The sequence below is a fragment of the Rhinoraja longicauda genome, chromosome 34 (genome assembly GCF_053455715.1).
Source record: "Rhinoraja longicauda isolate Sanriku21f chromosome 34, sRhiLon1.1, whole genome shotgun sequence".
Lineage (NCBI taxonomy): Eukaryota > Metazoa > Chordata > Chondrichthyes > Rajiformes > Arhynchobatidae > Rhinoraja > Rhinoraja longicauda.
The window spans coordinates 15,140,606-15,164,887 of record NC_135986.1 but is presented as its reverse complement, the minus strand read 5'-3'; the positions used below and the strand labels follow the sequence as shown (position 1 = coordinate 15,164,887).

The 24,282-nt window shown below is 48.1% G+C and overlaps 2 protein-coding genes and 1 pseudogene across 2 annotated transcripts; 2 read left to right on the top strand and 1 right to left on the bottom strand.

Moving 5' to 3' along the window:
- Nucleotides 1-24,282, bottom strand: part of LOC144609593 (histone H2A-like) — a 90,634-nt pseudogene that overhangs the window by 38,674 nt on the left and 27,678 nt on the right.
- On the top strand, nt 21,852-22,586 carry LOC144609517 (uncharacterized). Its single transcript, XM_078428009.1, has one exon. It carries the CDS (start codon nt 21,852-21,854, stop codon nt 22,584-22,586), a length of 735 nt encoding a protein of 244 aa, XP_078284135.1.
- Nucleotides 23,691-24,101, top strand: LOC144609392 (histone H3). Its single transcript, XM_078427854.1, has one exon. The coding sequence runs from the start codon at nt 23,691-23,693 to the stop codon at nt 24,099-24,101; it is 411 nt and encodes a 136-aa protein (XP_078283980.1).

Below are 24,282 nucleotides of genomic sequence, written 5' to 3'. Positions count from 1 at the left end.
GACGATCGACACAAAAAGCTGAAATAAGTCAGACAGCATCTCTGGAGAAAAGGAATGGGTGACATTTTGGATCGAGACCCTTCTTCAGACTGAGTCTGGGAAAAGGGGAAACTAGAGATATGGAAGCGTGAGGTGTAAAAATGCAGAACAAAGCAGATGCAAAGGATATGCAAAAAATGACGATGTTAAAGGAAACAGGTCATTATTAGCTGTGGGCTAGGTGAAATTGAGTTACAGACAATGAGACTCAACAAGATGACTGAAGCTGGTCTGACTTAGGCGGGATGGAGAGAGAGGGGATGTAAGGGTTACTTGAAGTTAGAGAAATCAATATTCATACTGCTATAAATAAAAGGAGGTAGATTGTTGGATAGTTAACTAAAATCAGAGAATTACATTTCTCAACTCGAACAAAATTTGACAAGTAGCTAAGTGTCCCGACCTGAAACATTGCCCATATTTTTCTCCAGCACTTTGTGCCTATCTTTGACAGACACATGGAACTGCAGATGCGAGTTCATACATAAAAAGACACTAAGTGCTGGAGGCGGGATCTGTGGAGAACATGGACAGGTTACATTTCGCAGAGTGCTGAAGCAACTCAGCGGGTCAGGCAGCATCTGTGGATAGGCGATATTTCAGGTCTGAAGAAGGCTCATGACCCAAAAAACGTCCCCTATCCATGTTCTCCACAGACAGACACAAAATGCTGGAGTAACTCAGCGGGACAGGCACCATCTCTGGAGAGAAGGAACCTTCCTCAGACTTAATTCACAAAGTGCTGGAGTAACTCAGCAGGTCGGGCAGCATCTCGGGAGAGAAGGAATGGGTGATGTTTCAGGTCAAGACCCTTCTTCAGACTGATGTCAGGGGGGGCGGGACAAAGAAAGGATATAGGTGGAGACAGGAAGATAGAGGGAGATCTGGGAAGGAGGAGGGGAAGAGAGGGACAGAGGAACTATCTAAAGTTGGAGAAGTCGACGTTCATACCACTGGGCTGCAAACTGCCCAGGCGAAATATGAGGTGCTGTTCCTCCAATTTCCGGTGGGCCTCACTATGGCACTGGAGGAGGCCCATAACAGAAAGGTCAGACTGGGAATGGGAGGGGGAGTTGAAGTGCTTGGCCACCGGGAGATCAGTTTGGTTAATGCGGACCGAGCGCAGGTGTTCAGCGAAGCGATCGTCGAGCCTGCGCTTGGTTTCGCCGATGTAAATAAGTTGACATCTAGAGCAGCGGATGCAATAGATGAGGTTGGAGGAGGTGCAGGTGAACCTTTGTCTCACCTGGAAAGACTGTTTGGGTCCTTGGATGGAGTTGAGGGGGGAGGTAAAGGGACAGGTGTTGCATCTCGTGCGGTTGCAGGGGAAGGTGCCCGGGGTTGGGGTGGTTTGGGTAGGAAGGGACGAGTGGACCAGGGAGTTGCGGAGGGAACGGTCTCTGCGGAACGCAGAGAGCGGAGGGGATGGGAAGATATGGCCAGTGGTGGGGTCCCGTTGTAAGTGACGGAAATGTTGGCGGATAATTTTTTGGATCCGCTGGCTGGTGGGGTGGAAGGTGAGAAAGAGGGGGATCCTGTCCTTGTTGCGAGTGGGGGGAGGGGGAGAAAGAGCGGAGCTGCGGGATGTAGAAGAGACCCTAGTGAGAGCCTCATCTATAATGGAGGAGGGGAAGCCCCGTTTCCTGAAGAACGAGGACATCTCCGAAGCCCTAGTGTGAAACACCTCATCCCGGGCGCAGATGCGGCGTAGACGGAGGAATTGGGAGTAGGGGATAGACTTTTTGCAGGGGACCGGGTGGGAAGAAGTGTAGTCCAGATAGCTGTGTGAGTCAGTGGGTTTATAGTAAATGTCCGTCACTAGTCTGTCTCCTGTGATGGAGATGGTGAGGTCCAGAAATGGGAGGGAGATGTCGGAGATAGTCCAGGTATATTTAAGGGCAGGATGGAAATTGGAGGTGAAGTATATGAAGTCAGTGAGTTCTGCATGGGTACAAGAGGTAGCACCAATGCAGTCGTCGATGTAGCGGAGGTAGATTTCGGGGATGGGGCCAGTGTACGTCTGGAACAGGGATTGGTTCAAAGAGGCAGGCGTAGCTAGGGCCCATGCAAGTGCCGATAGCTACCCCTCTGGTTTGGAGGAAGTGGGAGGAGTCAAAGGAGAAGTTGTTGAGGGTTAGAACCAGCTCTGCTAGGCGGTGGAGAGTGTTGGTAGATGGGGATTGGCTGGTTCTACGGTCGAGGAAGAAACGGAGGGCTTCGAGACCATCCTTTTGGGGGATGGAAGTGTAGAGTGACTGGACATCCATGGTAAAGATGAGGGAGTGGGGGCCTGTGAACCGGAAGTTATCGAGGAGATGGAGAGCGTGTGAGGTGTCTTAGACGTAGGTGGGAAGGGATTTAACCAGGGGGGATAGGATGGAGTCGAGGTAGGTGGAAATAAGTTCGGTGGGACATAAGCAGGCAGAGACAATGGGTCTGCCGGGACAGTTCTGTTTATGGATTTTGGGTAGGAGGTAGAATCGGGCCGTGCGGGGCTGGGGAACTATAAGTTTGGAGGCATTGGAGGGTAGATCGCCGGAGATGGTGAGGACCGTGATGGTGAAGGTCTGGTGTTTGTCGGTGGGGTCATGGTCCAGGGATAGGTAGGAAGAGGTGTCTGATAGTTGTCATCTGGCCTCGGTCCGTTAGAGGTCAGCAAGCCAGACTACCACAGCACCTCCCTTGTCAGCGGGTTTGATGATAAAGTCCGGGTTGTTGCGGAGTGAGTGGAGGGCTGCACGTTCAGGAGGGGAGAGGTTAGAGTTAGTCAGGGGAGTGGAGAATTGGAGGCGGTTAATGTCATGACGGCAGTTGGAGATAAAAAGTTCTAATGAGGGTAATTGGCCAACCGGTGGGGTCCAAGAGGAGGAGGTCCGTTGGAGACGGGAGAAGGGGTCATCAGTCGGGGGTGAGGACTCCTTCCCATGGAAAAAGGCTTAAAAAGTTCTTCAGACTTAAAGTCACAGGAGAGGGAGACACAGAGATAAGGAAATGTTAGGTGTTACTCCAGCACTCTGTTTTATCGGAATGGTGTCAGGTTAGGAAAAGGGGAAGTACGAGACCTGGGTGTGCTTGTACATCAGTCACTGACAGTAAGGATGCAGATAATGACAATAACACCCCCTGCACAGCACTGTGAAGTCACAGCCCAGTACAGACCATACCAAGCCCAGTGGGAACAGAGAGCTTTGCACCAACCACAGCAACACTGGAAGGACACAGACAGACTCGTACAAACCAGCTCTGGACTGCAAAGAGACTGCCCAGTACAGTTCCAGCACTGACAGCAGGGCGATGGACAAGGAAAAAACAACCACAGTCCTGCAGGGACACAGACTGGTGCAACCTCAGCACGGGAGGGGGAGGTGAATCTCTGGAACTTTGACACAAATGGGTTGTGGAGACTGGATCACTGGAGATATTTGATGAGAGGGGGGATACATTGTTGTGGAAGATCTAACGGAATGTGGAACTCAATTAGTCATAGGGCCAAACAGCACGGAAACAAGCCCGTCACCCCAGCTTGCTCATGCACACTATTCCCACTTGTCAATGTTTAACCCAGATCCCTCTAAATGTTTCCTACCTATGTACCTGTCCGAATGTCCTTCAAATGTTATAGTTTCTGCCTCACCTACCTCCTCCAGCAGCTCTATCCATAGACCCACCACCCTCTTGTGAAAAGGTTGCTTCTCAGATTCCTAATCTTTCCCTTCTAACTTTAAACCTATGTCCTCTGGTTCTTGATTCCTCTGCTCTGGGTAAAAGAACCAGCACAGAAGAAGGGTTGAGGCCTGGGACACATCAGCCATGATCACAGTGAAGGGTTGGCAGCCAGATGGCCAGCTCCTGCTCCTTGCTTTGTGGTAATGAACGGAGACAGGCCTTTACAACACAAGGCGCCGCACTGTCACATTGAACAGCTGTTGCGCGTTACAACGTGGAGGATTGCACTGTGATGACACAGGCTTTTACAACACAGAGTGTCGCACTGTGAGGACTTGGGCCTTTACAACCCGGGGTGATGCACTATGAGGACACAGGCACTTAAAACACAAAGCATTGCACTGGAAGACACAGGGCTTTGCATATATCATCAAAGTATTGATATAAGTGGCATCATCAGACCACTATCAGCTGAGGACAAAGGCTGATGCAATTGAGATCACCTTAGTGTGAAAAGATAAGGAGTGGGACTTTTGAAGTGCAGTAGATAGTCCATAGATAGTCTGAGTTTGATGAGGTAGTGCTGGACCTAATCCTAAGGAATGCATATGCAAGCAGACGCAGTCCTGGGAACTGGATTTTGAGGGATTAATTAAAAAAGAGTCAAGAGTCAAAAGTGTTTTATGATCATATGTCCCAGATGAAATTCTTAATTGCTGGAGCACAACACAATATGTAAACATAGTACACCGTAAACAATATGATAAACGCGAGAGAAACGAAAGAAAAAAGGAAGGAGAAAAGAAAAAAAATAAACGGAAGTGCACGATAGATTAAGAGGATTAATGACTGGGGAGGTCCTTCAGGGTTACATAGAGGGTGGGGTTCTGTTGAATGAATTTAGGAGAGCAAACTGTCTTGAAATATTAGTGGCAGCTCAGCTTAGAGAAAACCTCACAGAGCCCTAGATATTTTGCAAACAAGAGGGTAGGCAAAGAGTGAAGCCGTAAGGTACCAAAGTGGCAATCTATGCAGAGGGGCAGAGAGTCTGGGCAAAGTCATAGATTAATGGTTGATTTCATATTATAAGAGCAGAATTAGGCCATTCGGCGATTCAATCATTGCTAATCCATCTTTCTCTCTCAACCTCATTCTCCTGTCTGGACAGGAGGCACTAAAGCCTGAGGTTCCACACCACCAGGTTCAGAAACAGCTGATTCATACAACTATCAGGTTATTGAACAAATCTACACAATCCTAATCATGCCCTGAGAATGGAACACTATGGCACAACTCTTGCACTGTTATAGACTTTTTTTTGTCGCCTTTGATGCTGCTGTAAGCAAGATTTGTTATTGTTCCAACAGCTGATTGTACTGGTGCATATGACAATAAACTCAAATTGAACTCTGTTATGTATGTCCTGCACTGGTTCATAGAAACATAGAAAATAGGTGCAGGAGTAGGCCATTCGGCCCTTTGAGCCTGCACCGCCATTCAATATGATCATGGCTGATCATCAAACTCAGTATCCCGTATCTGCCTTCTCTCCATACCCCCTGATCCCTTTAGCCACAAGGGCCACATCTAACTCCCTCTTAAATATAGCCAATGAAATGGCCTCAACTACCTTCTGTGGCAGAGAATTCCACAGATTCACCACTCTCTGTGTGAAAAAAAACTTTCTCATCTCGGTCCTAAAAGACTTCCCCCTTATCCTTAAACTGTGACCCCTTGTCCTGGACTTCCCCAACATCGGGAACAATCTTCCTGCATCTAGCCTGTCCAACCCCTTAAGAATTTTGTAAGTTTCTATAAGATCCTCCCTCAATCTTCTAAATTCCAGCGAGTACAAGCCGAGTTCAACTTCTTGTCTGATGTGGATTTATCCGCGTTATCTTATCTGAGTTAAACTTCATCTGCCTACTTTCCCAGTTGATATATATATTCAGCTGAACACCTTTGCTAAGTCGACCTGAACCTACCTGATCTCTCAGTTGCTAAACACTTTAATTCTTCTTCCCATTCCGACACTGACCTTTCTGTCCTAGGTCTCCTCCATTGTCAGAGTGAGGCCAAACGCAAATTAGAGGAACAGTATCTCATATTTTGCTCGAGCAGCTTACAGCGCAGAGATATATTGAGGCTATGGATAGAGGCTATGGATAGAGCTGCAGATGAATACGTGGCTTGAAAAATGGTGCAATGAGGAGGGATTCGAATTTCTGGGACTTTGGAACCAGTTCTGGGGGAGGTGGGACCGTTACAAGCAGGACGGTCTGCACCTGGGCTGCAATGGAACCAATGTCCTTGGGGGAGTGTTTGCTAGTGCTGTCGGGGAGGATTTAAACTAATATGGTAGGGGGATGGGAACAAGAGCAGAGAGACAGAGGGGTATAAAATGAGGGTAGAAACAATAGGTAACAAGGTGAAAAGTAAAAGTGGCAGGCAGACAAATCCAGGGCAAAAATCAAAAAGGACCACTTTGCAACATAATTATATAAGGGGCAAGAGTGTTATAAAAACAAGCCTGAAGGCTTTGTGGCTCAATGCAAGGAGTATTCGTAATAAGGTGGATGAATTAAATGAGGAGATAGTTATTAATGATTATGATATAGTTGGGATTACGGAGACATGGCTCCAGGGCGAACCAAGGCTGGGAGCTCAACTTCCAGGGATATTCTATATTCAGGCGGGATAGACAAAAAGGAAAAGGAGGTGGGGTAGCGTTGCTGGTTAGAGAGGAGATTAACGCAATGGAAAGGAAGGACATTAGCTCGGAGGATGTGGAATCGATATGGGTAGAGCTGCGAAACACTAAGGGGCAGAAAACGCTAGTGGGAGTTGTGTACAGGCCACCTAACAGCAGTAGTGAGGTTGGGGATGGCATCAAACAGGAAATTAGAAATGCATGCACCAAAGGTGCAGCAGTTATAATGGGTGACTTCAATCTACATATAGATTGGGTGAACCAAATTGGCAGGGGTGCTGAGGAAGAGGATTTCTTGGAATGTTTGCGAGATAGACAATAGACAATAGGTGCAGGAGTAGGCCATTCAGCCCTTCGAGCCAGCACCGCCATTCAATGCGATCATGGCTGATCACTCTCAATCAGTACCCCGTTCCTGCCTTCTCCCCATATCCCCTCACTCCGCTATCCTTAAGAGCTCTATCCAGCTCTCTCTTGAAAGCATCCAACGAACTGGCCTCCACTGCCTTCTGAGGCAGAGAATTCCACACCTTCACCACTCTCTGACTGAAAAAGTTTTTCCTCATCTCCGTTCTAAATGGCCTACCCCTTATTCTTAAACTGTGGCCCCTTGTTCTGGATTCCCCCAACATTGGGAACATGTTTCCTGCCTCTAATGTGTCCAATCCCCTAATTATCTTATATGTTTCAATAAGATCCCCCCTCATCCTTCTAAAATCCAGTGTATACAAGCCCAATCGCTCCAGCCTTTCAACATACGACAGTCCCGCCATTCCGGGAATTAACCTAGTGAACCAACATGTCGAGAAACCAAAGAGAGCAGGCCATTCTAGACTGGGTATTGAGTATTGAGGAAGGGTTAGCAGTCTTGTTGTGCGAGGCCCCTTGGGCAAGAGTGACCATAATATGGTGGAGTTCTTCATTAGGATGGAGAGTGACAAAGTCAATTCAGAAACAAGTGTTCTGAACTTAAAGAAAGTTTCTCCTGCCTTCCTACTCTACGACCACATCTTGACCCAGACTCGCTACCACAGCCACATCTGCTCTCCTGCCCCCCATGAACTTAAAGAAAGGTAACTTTGAGGGTATGAGACGTGAATTGTCCAAGATAGACTGGCAATTGATACTTAAAGGGTTGACGGTGGACATGCAATGGAAGGCATTTAAAAATCGCATGGATGAACTACAACAATTGTTCATCCCAGTTTGGCAAAAGAACAAACCAGGAAAGGTAGTGCATCCGTGGCTAACAAGGGAAATCAAGGATAGTATTAAAACTGGGAGTAAGATTTAGAAGGATGAGGGGGGATCTTATTGAAACATATAAGATAATTAGGGGATTGGACACATTAGAGGCAGATAACATGTTCCCAATGTTGGGGGAGTCCAGAACAAGGGGCCACAGTTTAAGAATAAGGGGTAGGCCATTTAGAACCGAGATGAGGAAGAACTTTTTCAGTCAGAGGGTGGTGAAGGTGTGGAATTCTCTGCCCCAGAAGGCAGTGGAGGCCAGTTCGTTGGATGCTTTCAAGAGAGAGCTGGATAGAGCTCTTAAGGATAGCGGAGTGAGGGGGTATGGGGAGAAGGCAGGAACGGGGTACTGATTGAGAGTGATCAGCCATGATCGCATTGAATGGCGGTGCTGGCTCGAAGGGCTGAATGGCCTACTCCTGCACCTATTGTCTATTGTCTATTGTCTAAAAGATGAAGCATATAAATTAGCCAGAAAAAGTAGCATACCAGAGGACTGGGAGAAATTCAGAGTCCAGCAGAGGAGGACAAAGGGCTTAATTAGGAAAGGGAAAATAGATTAGATTCAAGATTCAAGATAGCTTTATTTGTCATCCAAAAAACGTTTTTTGGACGAAATTCAGTCACCCACAGTCCATCAATAAAAGCATTAAAATAGGCAGATTACACAATAAAGCATTAAAATAGGCAAATTACACAACCCCAAAAACACACAAAAAAAGAAACATCCATCAGAGTGAGTCTCCTCCAGTCCTCTCCTCACTGTGATGGAAGGCCACAATGTCTTTTCCCTTCCCCTGCCGTCTTCTCCCGCGGTCAGGTTGTTGTAGTTCCAGGCTGCGCCGGACATTCCGCAGCGGGCCGACCCAAGCCCCGCGATCCGGGGCGGGCGAACACGCTGCCGCTGTTGCTGCACGTCGGGGCGGTCATGGCTCCCGACATTGAAGCCCCCGCCCAGCCGAGAAAAATCCCGCGGCCTATTTCAGGCCGCGCCGGACGGTGAAATGTCCGCGACCCAAGCCCCGCGAACCGGGGCGGGTGAACACGCTGCCGCAGCCGGAGCTCCCAATGTCGGCATCCACGCGGCCCGAGCCTAAGGCGAGTCACAACCGCTCCCGCAGCCTCCGAAGATGGTAAGTCCGATCCGCGGGCTCTGCGAACCAGAGCCCTGGAGGCCGCCAGCTCCAGGAGTTGGGCCGATGGTAGGCCGCAGCAGGAACGGAGACACCATCCAGAAAACAAAGGTCGGGTCTCCATTCGGAAGGGACACATATTTACAATTTTACAGTCCCCCCCTCCCCCCCACACCCACACATAGTACACAAACACAAAAACACGACATCACATCGACATGGCTGCCATTTTGGGTAAAACGCCATTATGAGAGAAAACTGGCAGGGAACATAAAAACTGACTGCAAAAGCTTTTATAGATATGTGAAGAGAAAAAGACTAGTTAAGACAAATGTAGGTCCCTTGCAGTCGGAAACAGGTGAATTGATCATAGGGAACAAGGAGAAGGCAGACCAATTGAACAATTACTTTGGTTCTGTCTTCACTAAGGAGGACATAAACAATCTGCCGGAAATAGCAGGGGACCGGGGGTCTAATGAGATGGAGGAACTGAGGGAAATCCAGGTTAGTCGGGAAGTGGTGTTAGGTAAATTAAATGGATTAAGGGCAGATAAATCCCCAGGGCCAGATAGGCTGCATCCCAGAGTGCTTAAGGAAGTAGCTCCAGAAATAGTGGATGTATTAGTGATAATTTTTCAAAACTCTTTAGGTTCTGGAGTAGTTCCTGAGGATTGGAGGGTAGCTAATATAACTAATATAACCCCACTTTTTAAAAAGGGAGGGAGAGAGAAAACGGGTAATTATAGACCAGTTAGCCTAACATCGGTAGTGGGGAAAATGCTAGAGTCAGTTATTAAAGATGTGATAGCATCATATTTGGAAAGTGGTGAAATCATCGGACAAAGTCAGCATGGATTTATGAAAGGCAAATCATGTCTGACGAATCTTATAGAATTTTTCGAGGATGTAACTAGTAGAGTGGATAAGGGAGAATCAGTCGATGTGTTATATCTGGACTTTCAGAAGGCCTTCGACAAGGTCCCACATAGGAGATTGGTGTACAAACCTAAAGCACACAATATTGGGGGTTCAGTGTTGAGGTGGATAGAGAATTGGTTGGCGGACAGGAAGCAAAGAGTAGGAATAAACGGGTCCTTTTTGGAATGGCAGGCAGTGACTAGTGGGGTACCGCAAGGCTCAGTGCTGGGACCCCAGCCATTTACAATATATATTAATGATTTGGACGAGGGAATTGAATGCAACATCTCTAAGTTTGCGGATGATACGAAGCTGGGTGGCAGTGTTAGCTGCGAGGAGGATGCTAGGAGGCTGCAGAGTGACTTGGATAGATTAGGCGAGTGGGCAAATGAATGGGAGTTGGGAGGAGTTGGCTCTCTGGCAGTCTGTTTGTCTTTTTTTCTTTTTTTTTTGTTTGTGTCGGTGTTGGGATGGTTTTTGTTTCTGTTTTTGGCTGTGTATGTGTGGGGGGTGGGGTGGGGGGTGGGGGAAACCTTTCTTTTATTAGGTCTCTTCCCCGGGGCGGCTCGGCCACGGGACGTTTCGGTGCCCGGTGCGGCTCGGCCGCTGGACTTAACATCGCCCGGTGCGGCCGCGGGACGTTTCAGTGCCCGGGGCGGCTCGGCTGGGGGGCCTTCCATCCCCTTGCGGGGGCTGTGCGTGTCGGTTGCCTCGGTAGGGGTCAAGCTGTCTGTCCGTGGGTGCGGGGGGAGGAGAGGGGAAGTTTTGTTGCCTCCATCACAGTGAGGGGGTGTTTGGAGTCACTGTGATGGATGTTTGTGTTGGGGTCGTGTGTCCTGTGTTCTTTTCATTTTTGCTGTGTCTTGTGACTGCTGAAATTTCGTTCGGTGTTTGTGCCGAGTGACAATAACGTTTTGTTATTTTATGTTATGTTATAAATGTGAGGTTATCCACTTTGGCAGCAAGAACAGGAAAGCAGAGTATTACCTGAATGGTGGCCAATTAGGAAAAGGGGAGATGCAATGTGACCTGGGTGTCATGGTGCACCAGTCATTGAAAGCAAGTGTGCAGGCGCAGCAGGCAGTGAAGAAAGTGAATGGTATGTTAGCATTCATAGCAAGAGGATTTGAGTATAGGAGCAGGGAGGTTCTGCTGCAGTTGTACAGGGCCTTGGTAAGACCGCACCTGGAGTATTGTGTACAGTTTTGGTCTCCTAATCTGAGGAAAGACATTCTAGCGTTAAAGGGAGTACAGAGAAGGTTCACCAGATTGATCCCTAGGATGGCAGGACTTTCATATGAAGAAAGACTGGATAGACTAGGCTTATACTTGCTGGAATTTAGAAGACAGGGGGGATCTTATAGAAACATATAAAATTCTTAAGGGGTTGGAGAGGCTAGATGCGGGAAGATTGTTCCCGATGTTGGGGAAGTCCAGAACCAGGGGTCACAGCTTAAGGATAAGGGGGAAGTCTTTTAGGACCGAGATGAGAAAACATTTATTCACACAGAGAGTGGTGAGTCTGTGGAATTCTCTGCCACAGAAGGTAGTTGAGGCCAGTTCCTTGGCTATATTTAAGAGGGAGTTAGATGTGGCTAAAGGGATCAGGGGGTATGGAGAGAAGGCAGGTACAGGTTACTGAGCTGGGTGATCAGCCATGATCATATTGAATGGCGGTGCAGGCTCGAAGGGCCGAATGGCCTACTCCTGCACCTATTTTCTATGTTTCTATTTCTCTAACTTCAAGTAACCCCGGCATTCCCTCTCTCTCTATCCAAAGATTTCAGAGGGTCACAGGAGTGGAGGAGGTGACAGACTGAGTGAGGGTGTGAGGACCAAGGAGGGATTGGTACACTAGGATGAGAATGCTCAAACTGAGGCAGGGAGTAAGACACTAACACACTCACTGTTCACTGCCCGGCAGGCAGGAAGAGAAGACCCCGATGTCCACAGTGGAGGAGCAGTCAGGCCCACAAGACTCCACCAGTCAGGCCCCAGATCCACACGGGAATGGCAGAGAGCAAGTACCAGCTCGTCTGATACAATCACCGCCTTCTCCATCTCTCCAAACCAGTCTGCAAACCACAAGAGCATCCGTGAGATCACCTCTCATTCTTCTCAACTCCAGCAAGTACAGACCGACCCCACTTCAGTCCAGTCCTTTACCTCAGGCTCCACCCCCGGGTTCAGGCCCCTCCCCCTACGTGGGCCTCGCCGCCTACCGGCGGGTTGCCGAGGGAACGACGTCAGTGACGGTACGTGGCCTCTGCGACGTCATCGCGCAAATGGCTCGCCGAAGTTGTCTCGCATCACGTGACAGGGGCGGCCGCAGCCCGGGGGGAGGGGCAGAGTGAGCTGTCTATCAGAGGAGCCGCTACGGACAGTCACTTTTCGCAGGAGCGAAACTGATCTGCCAACAGTCATAAAACACAAGGTACATGATATTTGATATTGAGTTGACAGAAACTGAATATATTAATAATTTGTAAAAATAATACTGTCGTCGGTAGGGGTGCCAACTATCTCTCTCCCAAATGCGGGACAAGATGACGTCCAGAGTGTTTGGAGCTAAAATGTCGGAAAACTCGATTGTCTGGACCTCAACTGTCCGGATAAAACAACGTCGGGGCCTGCAGCGTCCAGGCTTACATCACCCCCACCCCCAAACCCCCCCACCCCGGGACTAATACGGAACAAACCAATTTAGCCCAAAATACGGGATGTCCCGGCTAATACGGGACAGTTGGCAACCCTACTGCCAACAGTCATAAAACACTAGATACATGAAACATGAAATTAAAGTGACGAGTGGAAAGGGTTGGGGATGTGCATAGATTTGAAGGTGGGGGGAATGGAGTCAGTCTACCCCACGACAGAAAGGGGAGGAGTTGCACAGTTTGATAGCCACAGGCAAGAGGGATATCCTGTGGTGGTCTGTACTGCATCATGGTGGAACCAATCTGTTACATAGTGTGTCATTGAGTAACATCCTCCCCTCCAAGACCACCTCCTATGAATCCACTTCCGCTCCCAGGGCGGAGCCAGATGAGTTTGTGAATTCTGATGGTGTCCGCGGCCTTTGCCCTGCTGCTCCAGCACACAACAGCGAAGAAGCTGGCACTGGCTACCACCGTTTGGTACAACATCAGGTATTTCAACCCACACCACTCAACAAAGTCTTTGACCACACCTCTGCATTCAGCTTCCCTCCCCTCACTGATGCAGCCCACAATTGCAGAGTCATCCAAAAACTTCTGCAGGTGGCACGAGTCTGAGCTATATCTGAAGTCCGAGGTGTAGATGTTGAACAGGAAGGGAGAGAGTACCGTCCCCAGTGGGGCCCCCGTGTTGCTCACTACCATGTCCGAGACACAGTTCTGTTGCCTGACATTGTGGTCGTCCAGTCAGGTAATTAGTGATCCAGGACACCAATGGTGCATCCACCCGCATCTTCGTCAGTTTGCTGCCTAGCAATGCAGGCCGGATGGTGTCAAGCACTGGAGAAGTTAAAAAAGATGACTCTCACAGTGCTCCCGTCTTCCGGAGACATTTTGGTGTCAAATGTGCAACTGGGGAAGCAAAATAGAAACTGTTTTCTCAAGACAGAAACGTGAACAAAATAAATCGTTTCCAAGGCAGAAGCAATGAAACAGATCAGAGAAAATTTAATGAAAGAGATAAAGAGCAAAGTAAGAGGCGAGAGATGCAGCCAGTCAGAATCGTGTAAAGTGTAAGCATTTCTGGTGAGATAAAATAAAATGGAAATTTATTGAGAAAGTCAGCGGTGATTCTGTGCAAAGTGAGTCTGAGGGGCAATGGTGGTAAATTGTTGACAGCAGAGTGAGTGAGAAATATTACCAGGTAAGGAAGGCGAGAATTAGACGGGGCCTGAGTGTTGTATTACACTCAGAACGTGCATGCAAAGTGGGACATGGTGCCTGAGAATGTAGTGGATGCAAGAACACTCACACAAGTGAACAAGTATCTGGAAGAGCACTTGAAGCGTTGCAGTGTACAATGTTATGGAGCAAGTGCTGATATACTGGACTGGTACAGGGGGGCTCTTATTTGTCAGTATGGAGGGCCACATGGGCTGTCTCTACTGCACAATCCCATGAGTCTGTCAGAGTCACTACAGAGGATACAATGAACCTTGCAGAAATGGCTGTAAATCAGGAACTGGAAGTTAGGGGAATCCCTCAAAAATTTCAATCAAAATTGTTATCTAGACAGCTGTTGGAGCTGAGGGCAGACAAGACTCTGGGTCGTCTTCTCATCATTCCAGAGTTATTAAAAAAGTTGCTGTTGAGCTGGTATTTTTATTTTTTTTCCAAATATCCCCAGATTAGGGGCAGTATCCTTCCGGCAACAACAAAGAGAACAATTCCATACCAACAAATGTGGAGGGGGTGGGGGGGGAAGCAGGAAACATCAGGCAAGTGATCTCAACCACCTGTCACAGGAAAATGTGTCGGAAAGAACTGCAGGATTAAATCGAAGATAGATATTTCTCAATGCGAAACGTCACCCATTCCTTCTCTCCAGTGATGCTGCCTGTCCCGCTGAGGTACTCCAGCATTTTGTGTCACAGGAAAATGTCAGCTGCTATTATTAAAGAGATAACATGACACTCGAGTAAAACTCGAGGCATTTGGGCAAAGTTAACAAGATGCTGAAAGGGAATCCAGTTTTGAACATTTTGACCACTGAATGTGACCATCAGGATGAGGGAACCTGGGTCCACAAGAGATATTTGTGCTCTCAAGAGTCAAGGACGTTTAATTGTCACTAGACCAAGTGGAACGTTGGGCCCAAACCTCTCCTGCATTGGTGCAGCACCCTCTCCTCCCCCCTCCCCTCTCCTCCCCACTCCCCCCTTCCTCCTCACCTTTGCCCCCCCCCCGTCTCCCCTCCCCACCATCCCCTCTCCCCCACCCTTCCCCCTCCTACCCTCATCCCTCCCTCCCTCCCCCAACCCCCCTTCCTCCTTCCTACCCTTTCCTCCCCTCGCTCCCCCCTAACCCCCTCCCCCCCTTCTCCTCCCACCCACTCAACCCCTCTTATCCTCCCTCCTTTTCCCCTTCCCTCCCTAGGAGATAGATTTAAACTTTTTAAATGTGAATAACTTAAAAAATATAACACCTATTTCAATTAAACTTCTTCCACTAGCACCAGATGGTGAGTAAGGTGGGCCTAAAATTGCCACGCTATCGTGTACCGTTCTGGCTGTAGTTCAGGAACAAACAAACGAGAGTTTTTGTATATAGATATGTACCCGCAATAGAACAATGGCATTCACACTTGCTGCAGCTTGAAATGTCATTTAACACCTTAGCACACAGATCATAATTAACAATTAAACATACATTAAATTTGTAACCGCATTACTCGGTAACCAAAATTGTGCAACAACGGAAATCCATAATGCAGCTAAAAACATGGTGCACAGCAGATCATAGCTGAGGTTAGTATTGTGTCCTGTTCAAAAGCACGATAATTACTGGGAAGGAGCTGTTCTTGAACCTGATGACCATGATTTTCAGACTCCTGCACCTTCTTTCTGATGGCAGGGGTGAATTGTGAGCACAGCCAGGGTGGAGTAGTTTTATTATATTAGCTGCCTTCAAAGCAGTGCTTTCTCTGGATCCCTCTGATGGTGGAGAGGTCAGCACATGTGAGTGACCTGGTAGTGTCTACCTCTCTCTGTAGTCTCCTTCGTACATGGGCCTTAGTGTAGCTTAGAACACATCAGTATAATATGGCTCGGGAGGAACTGCAGATGCTGTTTTAAATCGAAGATAGACACAAAATGCTAGAGTAATTCAGGCGGGCAGGCAGGATCTCTGTCTAAAGATCATTTGGAAGAAGGGTTTTGAACCAAAACATCACCCATTCCTTCTCTCCAAAGATGCTGCCTGTCCTGCTGAGTGACTCCAACGTTTTCTGTCTTATCTTACTGCAATATGGCACCAGTTTCAGACAGCCAAGCTGAGGAAGGATGTGCTGACTCTGGAGAGGGTCCAGAGGAAATTTACAAGAATAATCCCAGGAATGAGTAGGTTAACCTACGACGAGTGTTTGTCGGCACTGGGCATGCACTTGCTGGAGTTTAGGAAAATGTGGAGGGACTTCATTAAAACATACAAATAGTGGAAGGCTTGTGTGGAGTGGATGTGGAGAAGATGTTTCCGTTCATGGAAGTGTCTTGCACTAGAGGACTCTCAGAAGTAAAGGACGTTCCTTTAGGGACGAGACGAGGAGAAATTTCTTTAGTCCGAGGGTGGTGAATATGTGGAACTCTTTGACACAGAAGGCTGTGGATGCCAAGTCAGTGGATATTCTTAAGGCAGAGATAGATAGATTCTTGATTTGTACAGGTCTCAAACGTTATGGGGAGAAGGCAGGAGAACGGGGTTAGGAGGGAGAGATAGATCAGCCATAATAGAATAGCGGAGTAGACTTGGCCAAATGGCCTAATTCTACTGCTCTCACTTCTGACCATATGACCTAATTAGGCATCATGTTTGGCACAAACATTGTGGGGTGAGGGACCCACACTGTTCTTTGCACCATTACGGAAGAGTGGTCTTAAAGTGCATAAAGTGTAAATCCTTGGAGCCTGATCAAGGGTATCCGAGGACAGTGTGGGAAACCAAGGAAGAAAATGCAGGGGTTCTGCAGAGTTATTTGCATCACTGTTAGCCATGGATGAGGTACTGGAAGACTGCGGGGTGGCTATAGTCAGTGGATGTGGTGTACCTCGACTTTCAGAAAGCCTTCGACAAGGTCCCACATAGGAGATTAGGGCAAAATTAGGGCACATGGTATTGGGGGTAGGGTACTGACATGGATAGAAAATTGGTTGACAGACAGAAAGCAAAGAGTGGGGATAAATGGGTCCCTTTCGGAATGGCAGGCAGTGACCAGTGGAGTACCGCAAGGTTCGGTGCTGGGACCCCAGCTATTTACGATATACATTAATGACTTAGATGAAGGGATTAAAAGTACCATTAGCAAATTTGCAGATGATACTAAACTGGGGGGTAGTGTGAATTGTGAGGAAGATGCAATAAGGCTGGCTGCAGGGTGACTTGGACAGGTTGTGTGAGTGGGCGGATACATGGCAGATGCAGTTTAATGTAGATGTGTGAGGTTATTCACTTTGGAAGTAAGAATAGAAAGGCAGATTATTATCTGAATGGTGTCAAGTTAGGAGGAGGGGGAGTTCAACGAGATTTGGGTGTCCTAGTGCATCAGTCAATGAAAGGAAGCATGCAGGTACAGCAGGCAGTGATGAAAGCCAATGGAATGTTGGCCTTCGTAACAAGAGGAGTTGAGTATAGGAGCAAAGAGGTCCTTCTACAGTTGTACCAGGCCCTGGTGAGACCGCACCTGGAGTACTGTGTGCAGTTTTGGTCCCCAAATTTGAGGAAGGATATTCTTGCTATGGAGGGCGTGCAGCGTAGGTTCACTAGGTTAATTCCCGGAATGGCGGGACTGTCGTATGTTGAAAGGCTGGAGCGATTGGGCTTGTATACACTGGAATTTAGAAGGATGAGGGGGGATCTTATTGAAACATATAAGATAATTAGGGGATTGGACACATTAGAGGCAGGAAACATGTTCCCAATGTTGGGGGTCCAGAACAAGGGGCCACAGTTTAAGAATAAGGGGTAGGCCATTTAGAACGGAGATGAGGAAGAACTTTTTCAGTCAGAGAGTGGTGAAGGTGTGGAATTCTCTGCCTCAGAAGGCAGTGGAGGCCAGTTCGTTGGATGCTTTCAAGAGAGAGCTGGATAGAGCTCTTAAGGATAGCGGAGTGAGGGGGTATGGGGAGAAGGCAGGAACGGGGTACTGATTGAGAGTGATCAGCCATGATCGCATTGAATGGCGGTGCTGGCTCGAAGGGCTGAATGGCCTACTCCTGCACCTATTGTCTATTGTCTATTGTCTATAGTGGTGTCTTTACTTAAGGACTGCAAGGAAAAGGTAGGGAACTACAGGCCAGTGAGCCTAAAGTCAATTGTGCGAAAGTTACTAGGGGGGAATTCTGAGAGACAAGTTCTGCCTGCAATTGTAAAGGCAAGGACTGAGTAGGAACAGTCACGGTGGTTCTGTGAATGGGAAATTGTGACTCACGAATTTAACTGAATTTCTCAAAAACGAACCATGAAAATTGGTGAGGGGCAGGCAATAGATGTTGCTACATGGACTTTAGCAAGGCCTTTGACATGGTGTTGTATGGTATGCAGGTCCAGAAGTTAGTTCACAAGCGATACAGAGTGAGCTGGGCAATTGATACAAAACTGGTTTGATAGAGGTGATTCTGTAGGTCTGTTTTACAGTTTGGAGACCTATGACCAGTGGTGTACTGCAGAGATCAGTGCTGGGTCCACTGTTGTTTATCATCTATGTCGAACATTTGGATGATTATGCAATTGTCTTCGTTAGTAAGTTCACTGATAATAAATTAGTGGTAGAGTGGACAGTGAATAAGGTTATCTAAGATTGATGCTGGATCTAAATCAGTTGGGACAGAGGCACAAGGAATGGCAGATGGAACTTAACTCACACAACTGTACAGTGTTGCATTTTGGCTGAACAGTAAACGGCACCAGATTGTAGGAAGGATGTGGTTTTAACATAGAAACATAGAAAATAGGTGCAGGAGGAGGCCATTCGGCCCTTCGAGCCAGCACCGCCATTCATTGTGATCATGGCTGATCGTCCCCAATCAATAACCCGTGCCTGCCTTCTCTCCATATCCCTTGATTCCACTAGCCCCTAGAGCTTTATCCAACTCTCTCTTAAATCCATCCAGTGATTTGGCTTCCACTCCCCTCTGTGGCAGAGAATTCCACAAATTCACAACTCTCTGGGTGAAAAAGTTTTTTCTCACCTCAGTTAAATGGCCTCCCCTTTATTCTATGACTGTGTCCCCTGGTTCTGGACTCGCCCAACATTGGGAACATTTTTCCTGCATCAGGATTGTTCCGTCCTTTTATAATTTTATATGTTTCTATAAGATCCCCTCTCATCCTTCTAGACTCCAGTGAATACAAGCCTAGTCTTTTCAATCTTTCCTCATATGACAGTCCCGCCATCCCAGGGATCAATCTTGAGAACCTATGCTGCACTGTCTCAATTACAAAGATGTCCTTCCTCAAATTAGGAGACTAAAACTGTGCACAATACTCCAGATGTGGTCTTACCAGGGCCCTATACAACTGCAGAAGAACCTCTTTACCCCTATACAGAAATCCTCTTGTTATGAAGGCCAACATTCCATTTGCTTTCTTCACTGCCTGCTGTACCTGCACGCCTACTTTCAGTGACTGGTGTACAAGGACACCCAGGTCTCGCTGCACCTCCCCCTTATCTAACCTAAATCCATTGAGAAAATAATCTGCCTCCATGTTTTTGCCGCCAAAGTGCATAACCTCACATTTATCTATATTATACTGCATCTGCCATGCATCTGCCCACTCACTCAATCTGCCCAGGTCACCCTGCAACCTCCTCACATCCTCTTCACAGTTTACACTGCCACCCAGCTTTGTGTCTTCCGCAAACGTGTCACAAATGGGTGATGTTTTGGGTCGAGACCCTTCTTCAGATCAGTATGAAGAAGGGTCTCGACCCGAAAAGTCACCCATTCCTTCTCTCCAGAGATGCTGTATGTCCCACAGATTTACTCCAGTATTTGGTGTCTACCTTCAGCAGAATATTGCTTGGACTGGAGGACTTTATCCATGGGGACAACCTGGAGAGGATTTTCTTGTTTTCCTTGCAGTGAAGGAAACTGAGGAATGACCTGTTGGAAGTATATGAGGTTACGATAAATAATCAATATTGTTTTCTCATGGTCAGTATTTCAAAAACAAGAGGGGATAGGGTTGAGGTAAAGCCCAAGGAGTTTTAAAGGGAATGTGAGGGGTATTTTTTTTACACAGGGTTGGTTGATATCTGAATCATCTGACAGAGAAGGTGGTGGAAATGGATACAGTCACCATGTTTAAGAGACATATAGACAGGTGAATAGGCAAGGCATAGAAGATTTCAAGAGAGAGTTAGATTTAGCTCTTAGGGCTAAGGGAATCATGGGATATGGGGGAAAAGCCGTAACAGGGTACTGATTTTGGACGATAAGCCATGATTTTATTGTTTGGAGGTGCTGGCTCAAAGGGCCGAATGCCCTACTCCTGCACCTATTTTCTATGTTTCTATGAAGTCCCTATGCCAGCAAATGGGATTAATATAGATGGGCAAATTGATATGGTGGGCCAAAGGCTCTGTTTATTGGCTGTATTACTCTGTCCATCTGAACACAAAATTATCAAATTTGGGGGAAAAAAGAAGCATGTCTAAACATATCACCAACTATTTGTTCTGGTATAACTACATTGATACGACGATAAGGCACCACACCAACGACTCCACTTCTTCAGAATACCAAAGAAATCTAGCGGCTCTCCAAAGACTATCAATTTCTGCTGATGCACCACCATGGAAATTATTTATCCAGAAACATCATCGATTGCTTGTCTGTCCTGGTCTGTCCAGGATCTCAATAAATTGCAGAGAGTTGTGGAAACAGCCCAGTCCAACACAAACCAGGCTGATCCACCAACGTAATCCACACTTCATCCTGCCTCGGGAAAGCAACCAACATAATACAAGGACCACTCGCAGGTCTCAAGAAGGGCCTCGACTGTCCCGCTGAGTTACTCCAGCTTTTTGTGTCTATCTTTGGTTTAAACCAGCATCTGCAGTTCCTTCTTACACCACTCACAACCTGGTCATTCTATCTTCTCTCCTCTGCTGTCAGGCGGAAAATATTACAGTTTGAAAGCACGTGTCACCAGATTCAAGATTAGCAATTTGCCCGCTGTTAGCAGACTCTTGAACAGACCTTTTATATGTTTCCGATCTTCCAATCCACCTCGTGACCCCTTGCACTTTGTTTCCTTTTTGCTCTCATGTATTGTGTGAGTGTACGATTTGCCTGCCTGACATGCAAAATAAACGTTGTAGCAGTATACTGCTACGTGACAATAATAAACCAACTCCAAATACTGAGATGACAAAGGGCTGAGGTTCACAGAGATCTTAAGGTCCTGCTGCCTGATTTGCAACAACTCGAATGCAGACGCAGATAGAATGACTTTTTCCTCTACTTCTTTGTTAGGCCCCCTCGGTCATGGGTGACCTAGTTGGCTGCTTGCTCCACACCTCGGCTGGAGCAGCAGATAGAATGTGAATTCGTGATTTTAACAGGTTACCTGATGTAGGGGAGGGGGGGTTGCAGAAGCCTGTAAGTGCAACAGGGTTATGCTGGTAGGTGATTTAAACTTCCGTCATGTTGACTGGGACTGCCACAGATTCGAGACTATGGAAGGGGTGGGGTGGAATTTGTTAAATGCGTCCAGGAAAGATTTCTCAAACAATATGTGGATGGGCCCGACAGAGAGGAGGCGATACTCCGATTGGGAAATCAGGCAGAGCAAGTGACTGAAGTGTCAGTGAGGAGCCAGTGACCATAATACCATCCGGTTAAAAAAAACAAATAAATAAATTATATTTCAGACATGCAGTGAGCGTCAGCGAGTTTAACAGTTACTGAGAGGTAATCCCACCCTGGGAACTGTGCAACAGGACAACTGTCTGAAATGTGAATGTGTAGATGTGAACATTGTGTCAGAGAGTGTGTTAAAGGGGTGGGCGACTCAAATTGATGTCACTGTGTTTGTGGGTCCGAACACTTCGCCGAATTTCCCAGCCCCTCTGGTGAAAAATGTAAAGATATCAGTGGCACGGGATCGTCCCACTTCACAGCTCAGTCCTGAAGTGGGAATTAACCGCAAAGTTTACGTTGGTTTCGATATTTCTGCCGAAAAACAGCGAACATGTCAGCGATCGGGACAGAGAACGCGCTCAGTGCATCAGTGAAACGGGTTTAAATGGAAAGCGCTGCCTTTAATTCGTATCAGACTTACACTACAATCAACATTCCGGTCTCAGAGATATACCGAGGTCAGTCTGTGTCTCCGAGGTGTCCGATTTTAATTGGAATTTGAGGGTTTTTGAAGACAGAGAAACACAGCGAGGTGGAGGGGCTTGGAGCTGACAGCAGGATGTCTCCGCCCCGTCCGCTCGCTGCCTTTAAGTTGCTCTGTGCCGCCGCCACTCGCTTCATTTCTCACTCAGTCGTGAGTGTCAGAGAGAGCTTGTGCAGAGTCGCCGACATGACCGAGACCGCAGCCGCCGAAGCGGCTCCTCCAGCCGTCCCCGCCGCTAAAACCAAGGCTCCCAAGAAGAAGACGGCGGTCGCCCGGAGCAAGGCAGACAGTCCCAATCTGGGCGGCCGGATCGACAAGCTTGTGGCGGATTGCCACGATCGCCATGGGCTGTCTTTATTTGCGATAAAGAAAGGTCTGGCCGCCGACGGCGTGGATGTGGACAAGTTACGCCACGTGATCCTGAGGTGCGTCAGGAGGAGAGTAGAAAATGGTTTCCTGGATCAGAACAAGGGCTCCTTCAAGACCGGTAAGGGAGAAGCCGCCGTGAAATCGGTAAAGAAAGCAAAGGTTCCAGCAGCCAAGACATCCAAGAGCAAGAAACCCACGCCCAAGAAAACTCCGATCAAGAAATCACTGGCAAAAAAATCTACCACCAAGAAAACTACCGCTAAGAAAGTTGTGGCCAAGAAACCAGCGGCTAAAAAAACGGCGGCGAAGAAATCATCACCGAAGAAGGCATCGCCGAAAAAACCCAAGAAGGTCGCAGTGAAAAGGGCAGCAAAGAAGCCGGCAAAACGCCAGACAAAGCCGAAATCGGCGAAACCCAAGAAGGCAACGGCCAAAAAGTGAAATAAAAATCGCTGTCTGTAAAGACCTGAACCCAACGGCTCTTTTCAGAGCCACCCACTCTATCAGGAAAGAGCAAATCCAAACTCAAACGCTCCCTGTCCCGGGACCAGGCTCAGTGCGAGGCGGAAATCATTTCAATTACCCGGGGGTTCATCATCCCAACTCGCTGTCTCCCACCCCCCTCTCTCTATGTGATCAGGGATGCGGTCACATACACGAGCACGCCAAGCGTAAAGCACTCACTGCCATGGACGTGTACGCCCTGAAACGCCAGGGCCGCGCTCTGTTCGGAGGCTGAACCATTCCCTTTATTCGAACACAAAACAAAGGCTCTTCTAAGAGCCGAAGATAGCCATAAAACCCTGGAGTAACTCAGCAGGACACGCAGCTTCTCTTGAGAGAAGGGATCGGTGACGTTTCGGGTCGAGACACTTCTTCAGACGCTATTGTATCTCTTCAGAGAGCCACCCACAGAGGGAGCAGTGACCCAGGAGTGAGAGTGGATGCAGATTGCGATGTACATGATTAATGCAGCAACAGGAGTCGACTCGAAACCGTTCCCTCAGTCTGAAGGGTCTCGCCCGAAACGTCACACATTCCTTCTCTCCCGAGATGCTGACTGACGCGCTGTTACTCCATCATTTTGTGTCTATCTTCGATTTAAACCAACATCTGCAGTTTTTATATATCCTCTGCAACGGGGTCCGGTCTGTAAGTCCGCGCCGCATATTCGGACTCGATGATTTAAAGCAGAAGAAAAGTGGATTTGCTGTGAAATTGGCGGGCAATTTGTAATTCAACCCGCAACCAATGATAGTGCAGTCCGCGCTCTCTGGTTGGCTGAGCTTCCCCCACCCCACTCGCCGGTCACAAATCTCTGTATCCCCCCCCCCACCTCCCCGCCTCAGACCTTCTGAAACCGCCGCCTGGTGCTGACAGACCTGCAGCCATTCGCAGGCATGGGACACCGTGAGTGACATCTCTGCTCCAGCCATTCAGAGGCTGTGGGCCGGCGTTTCACCAACGCTTTAAAAGCCGGTCCCAGAGCCGACTCCGTCATTCCAGTGCCTGTATTTCGCGCCGTGCTCTGACTTTTGAAGGAGAATGGCCCGGACCAAGCAGACAGCGCGTAAATCGACCGGAGGGAAAGCTCCTCGCAAACAGCTGGCGACCAAAGCGGCGCGGAAGAGCGCTCCAGCCACGGGCGGAGTGAAGAAGCCTCATCGCTACAGGCCCGGCACCGTGGCTCTGAGGGAGATCCGGCGCTACCAGAAATCCACCGAGCTGCTCATCCGCAAACTGCCCTTCCAGCGCCTGGTGCGGGAGATCGCTCAGGACTTCAAGACAGACCTGCGCTTCCAGAGCTCGGCCGTCATGGCTCTGCAGGAGGCCAGCGAGGCATACCTGGTGGGGCTCTTTGAAGACACCAACCTGTGCGCCATCCACGCCAAGCGAGTCACCATCATGCCCAAAGACATCCAGCTGGCCCGCCGCATCCGCGGGGAGCGCGCCTGAACCCCACCTCCACCAAGGACAACAAACGGCTCTTTTAAGAGCCACTAACCCGGCAGAAGAAAGTGCTGCGCCTTTGTCTTAATGTCCTGTTATATTAATGTTCTGTTCTGTCCGCGGGGTTTTTATCTGTATTAATGCCATAGACTATTGCTAAGCGGAGTTTTACTCCAGTGATTCAAGT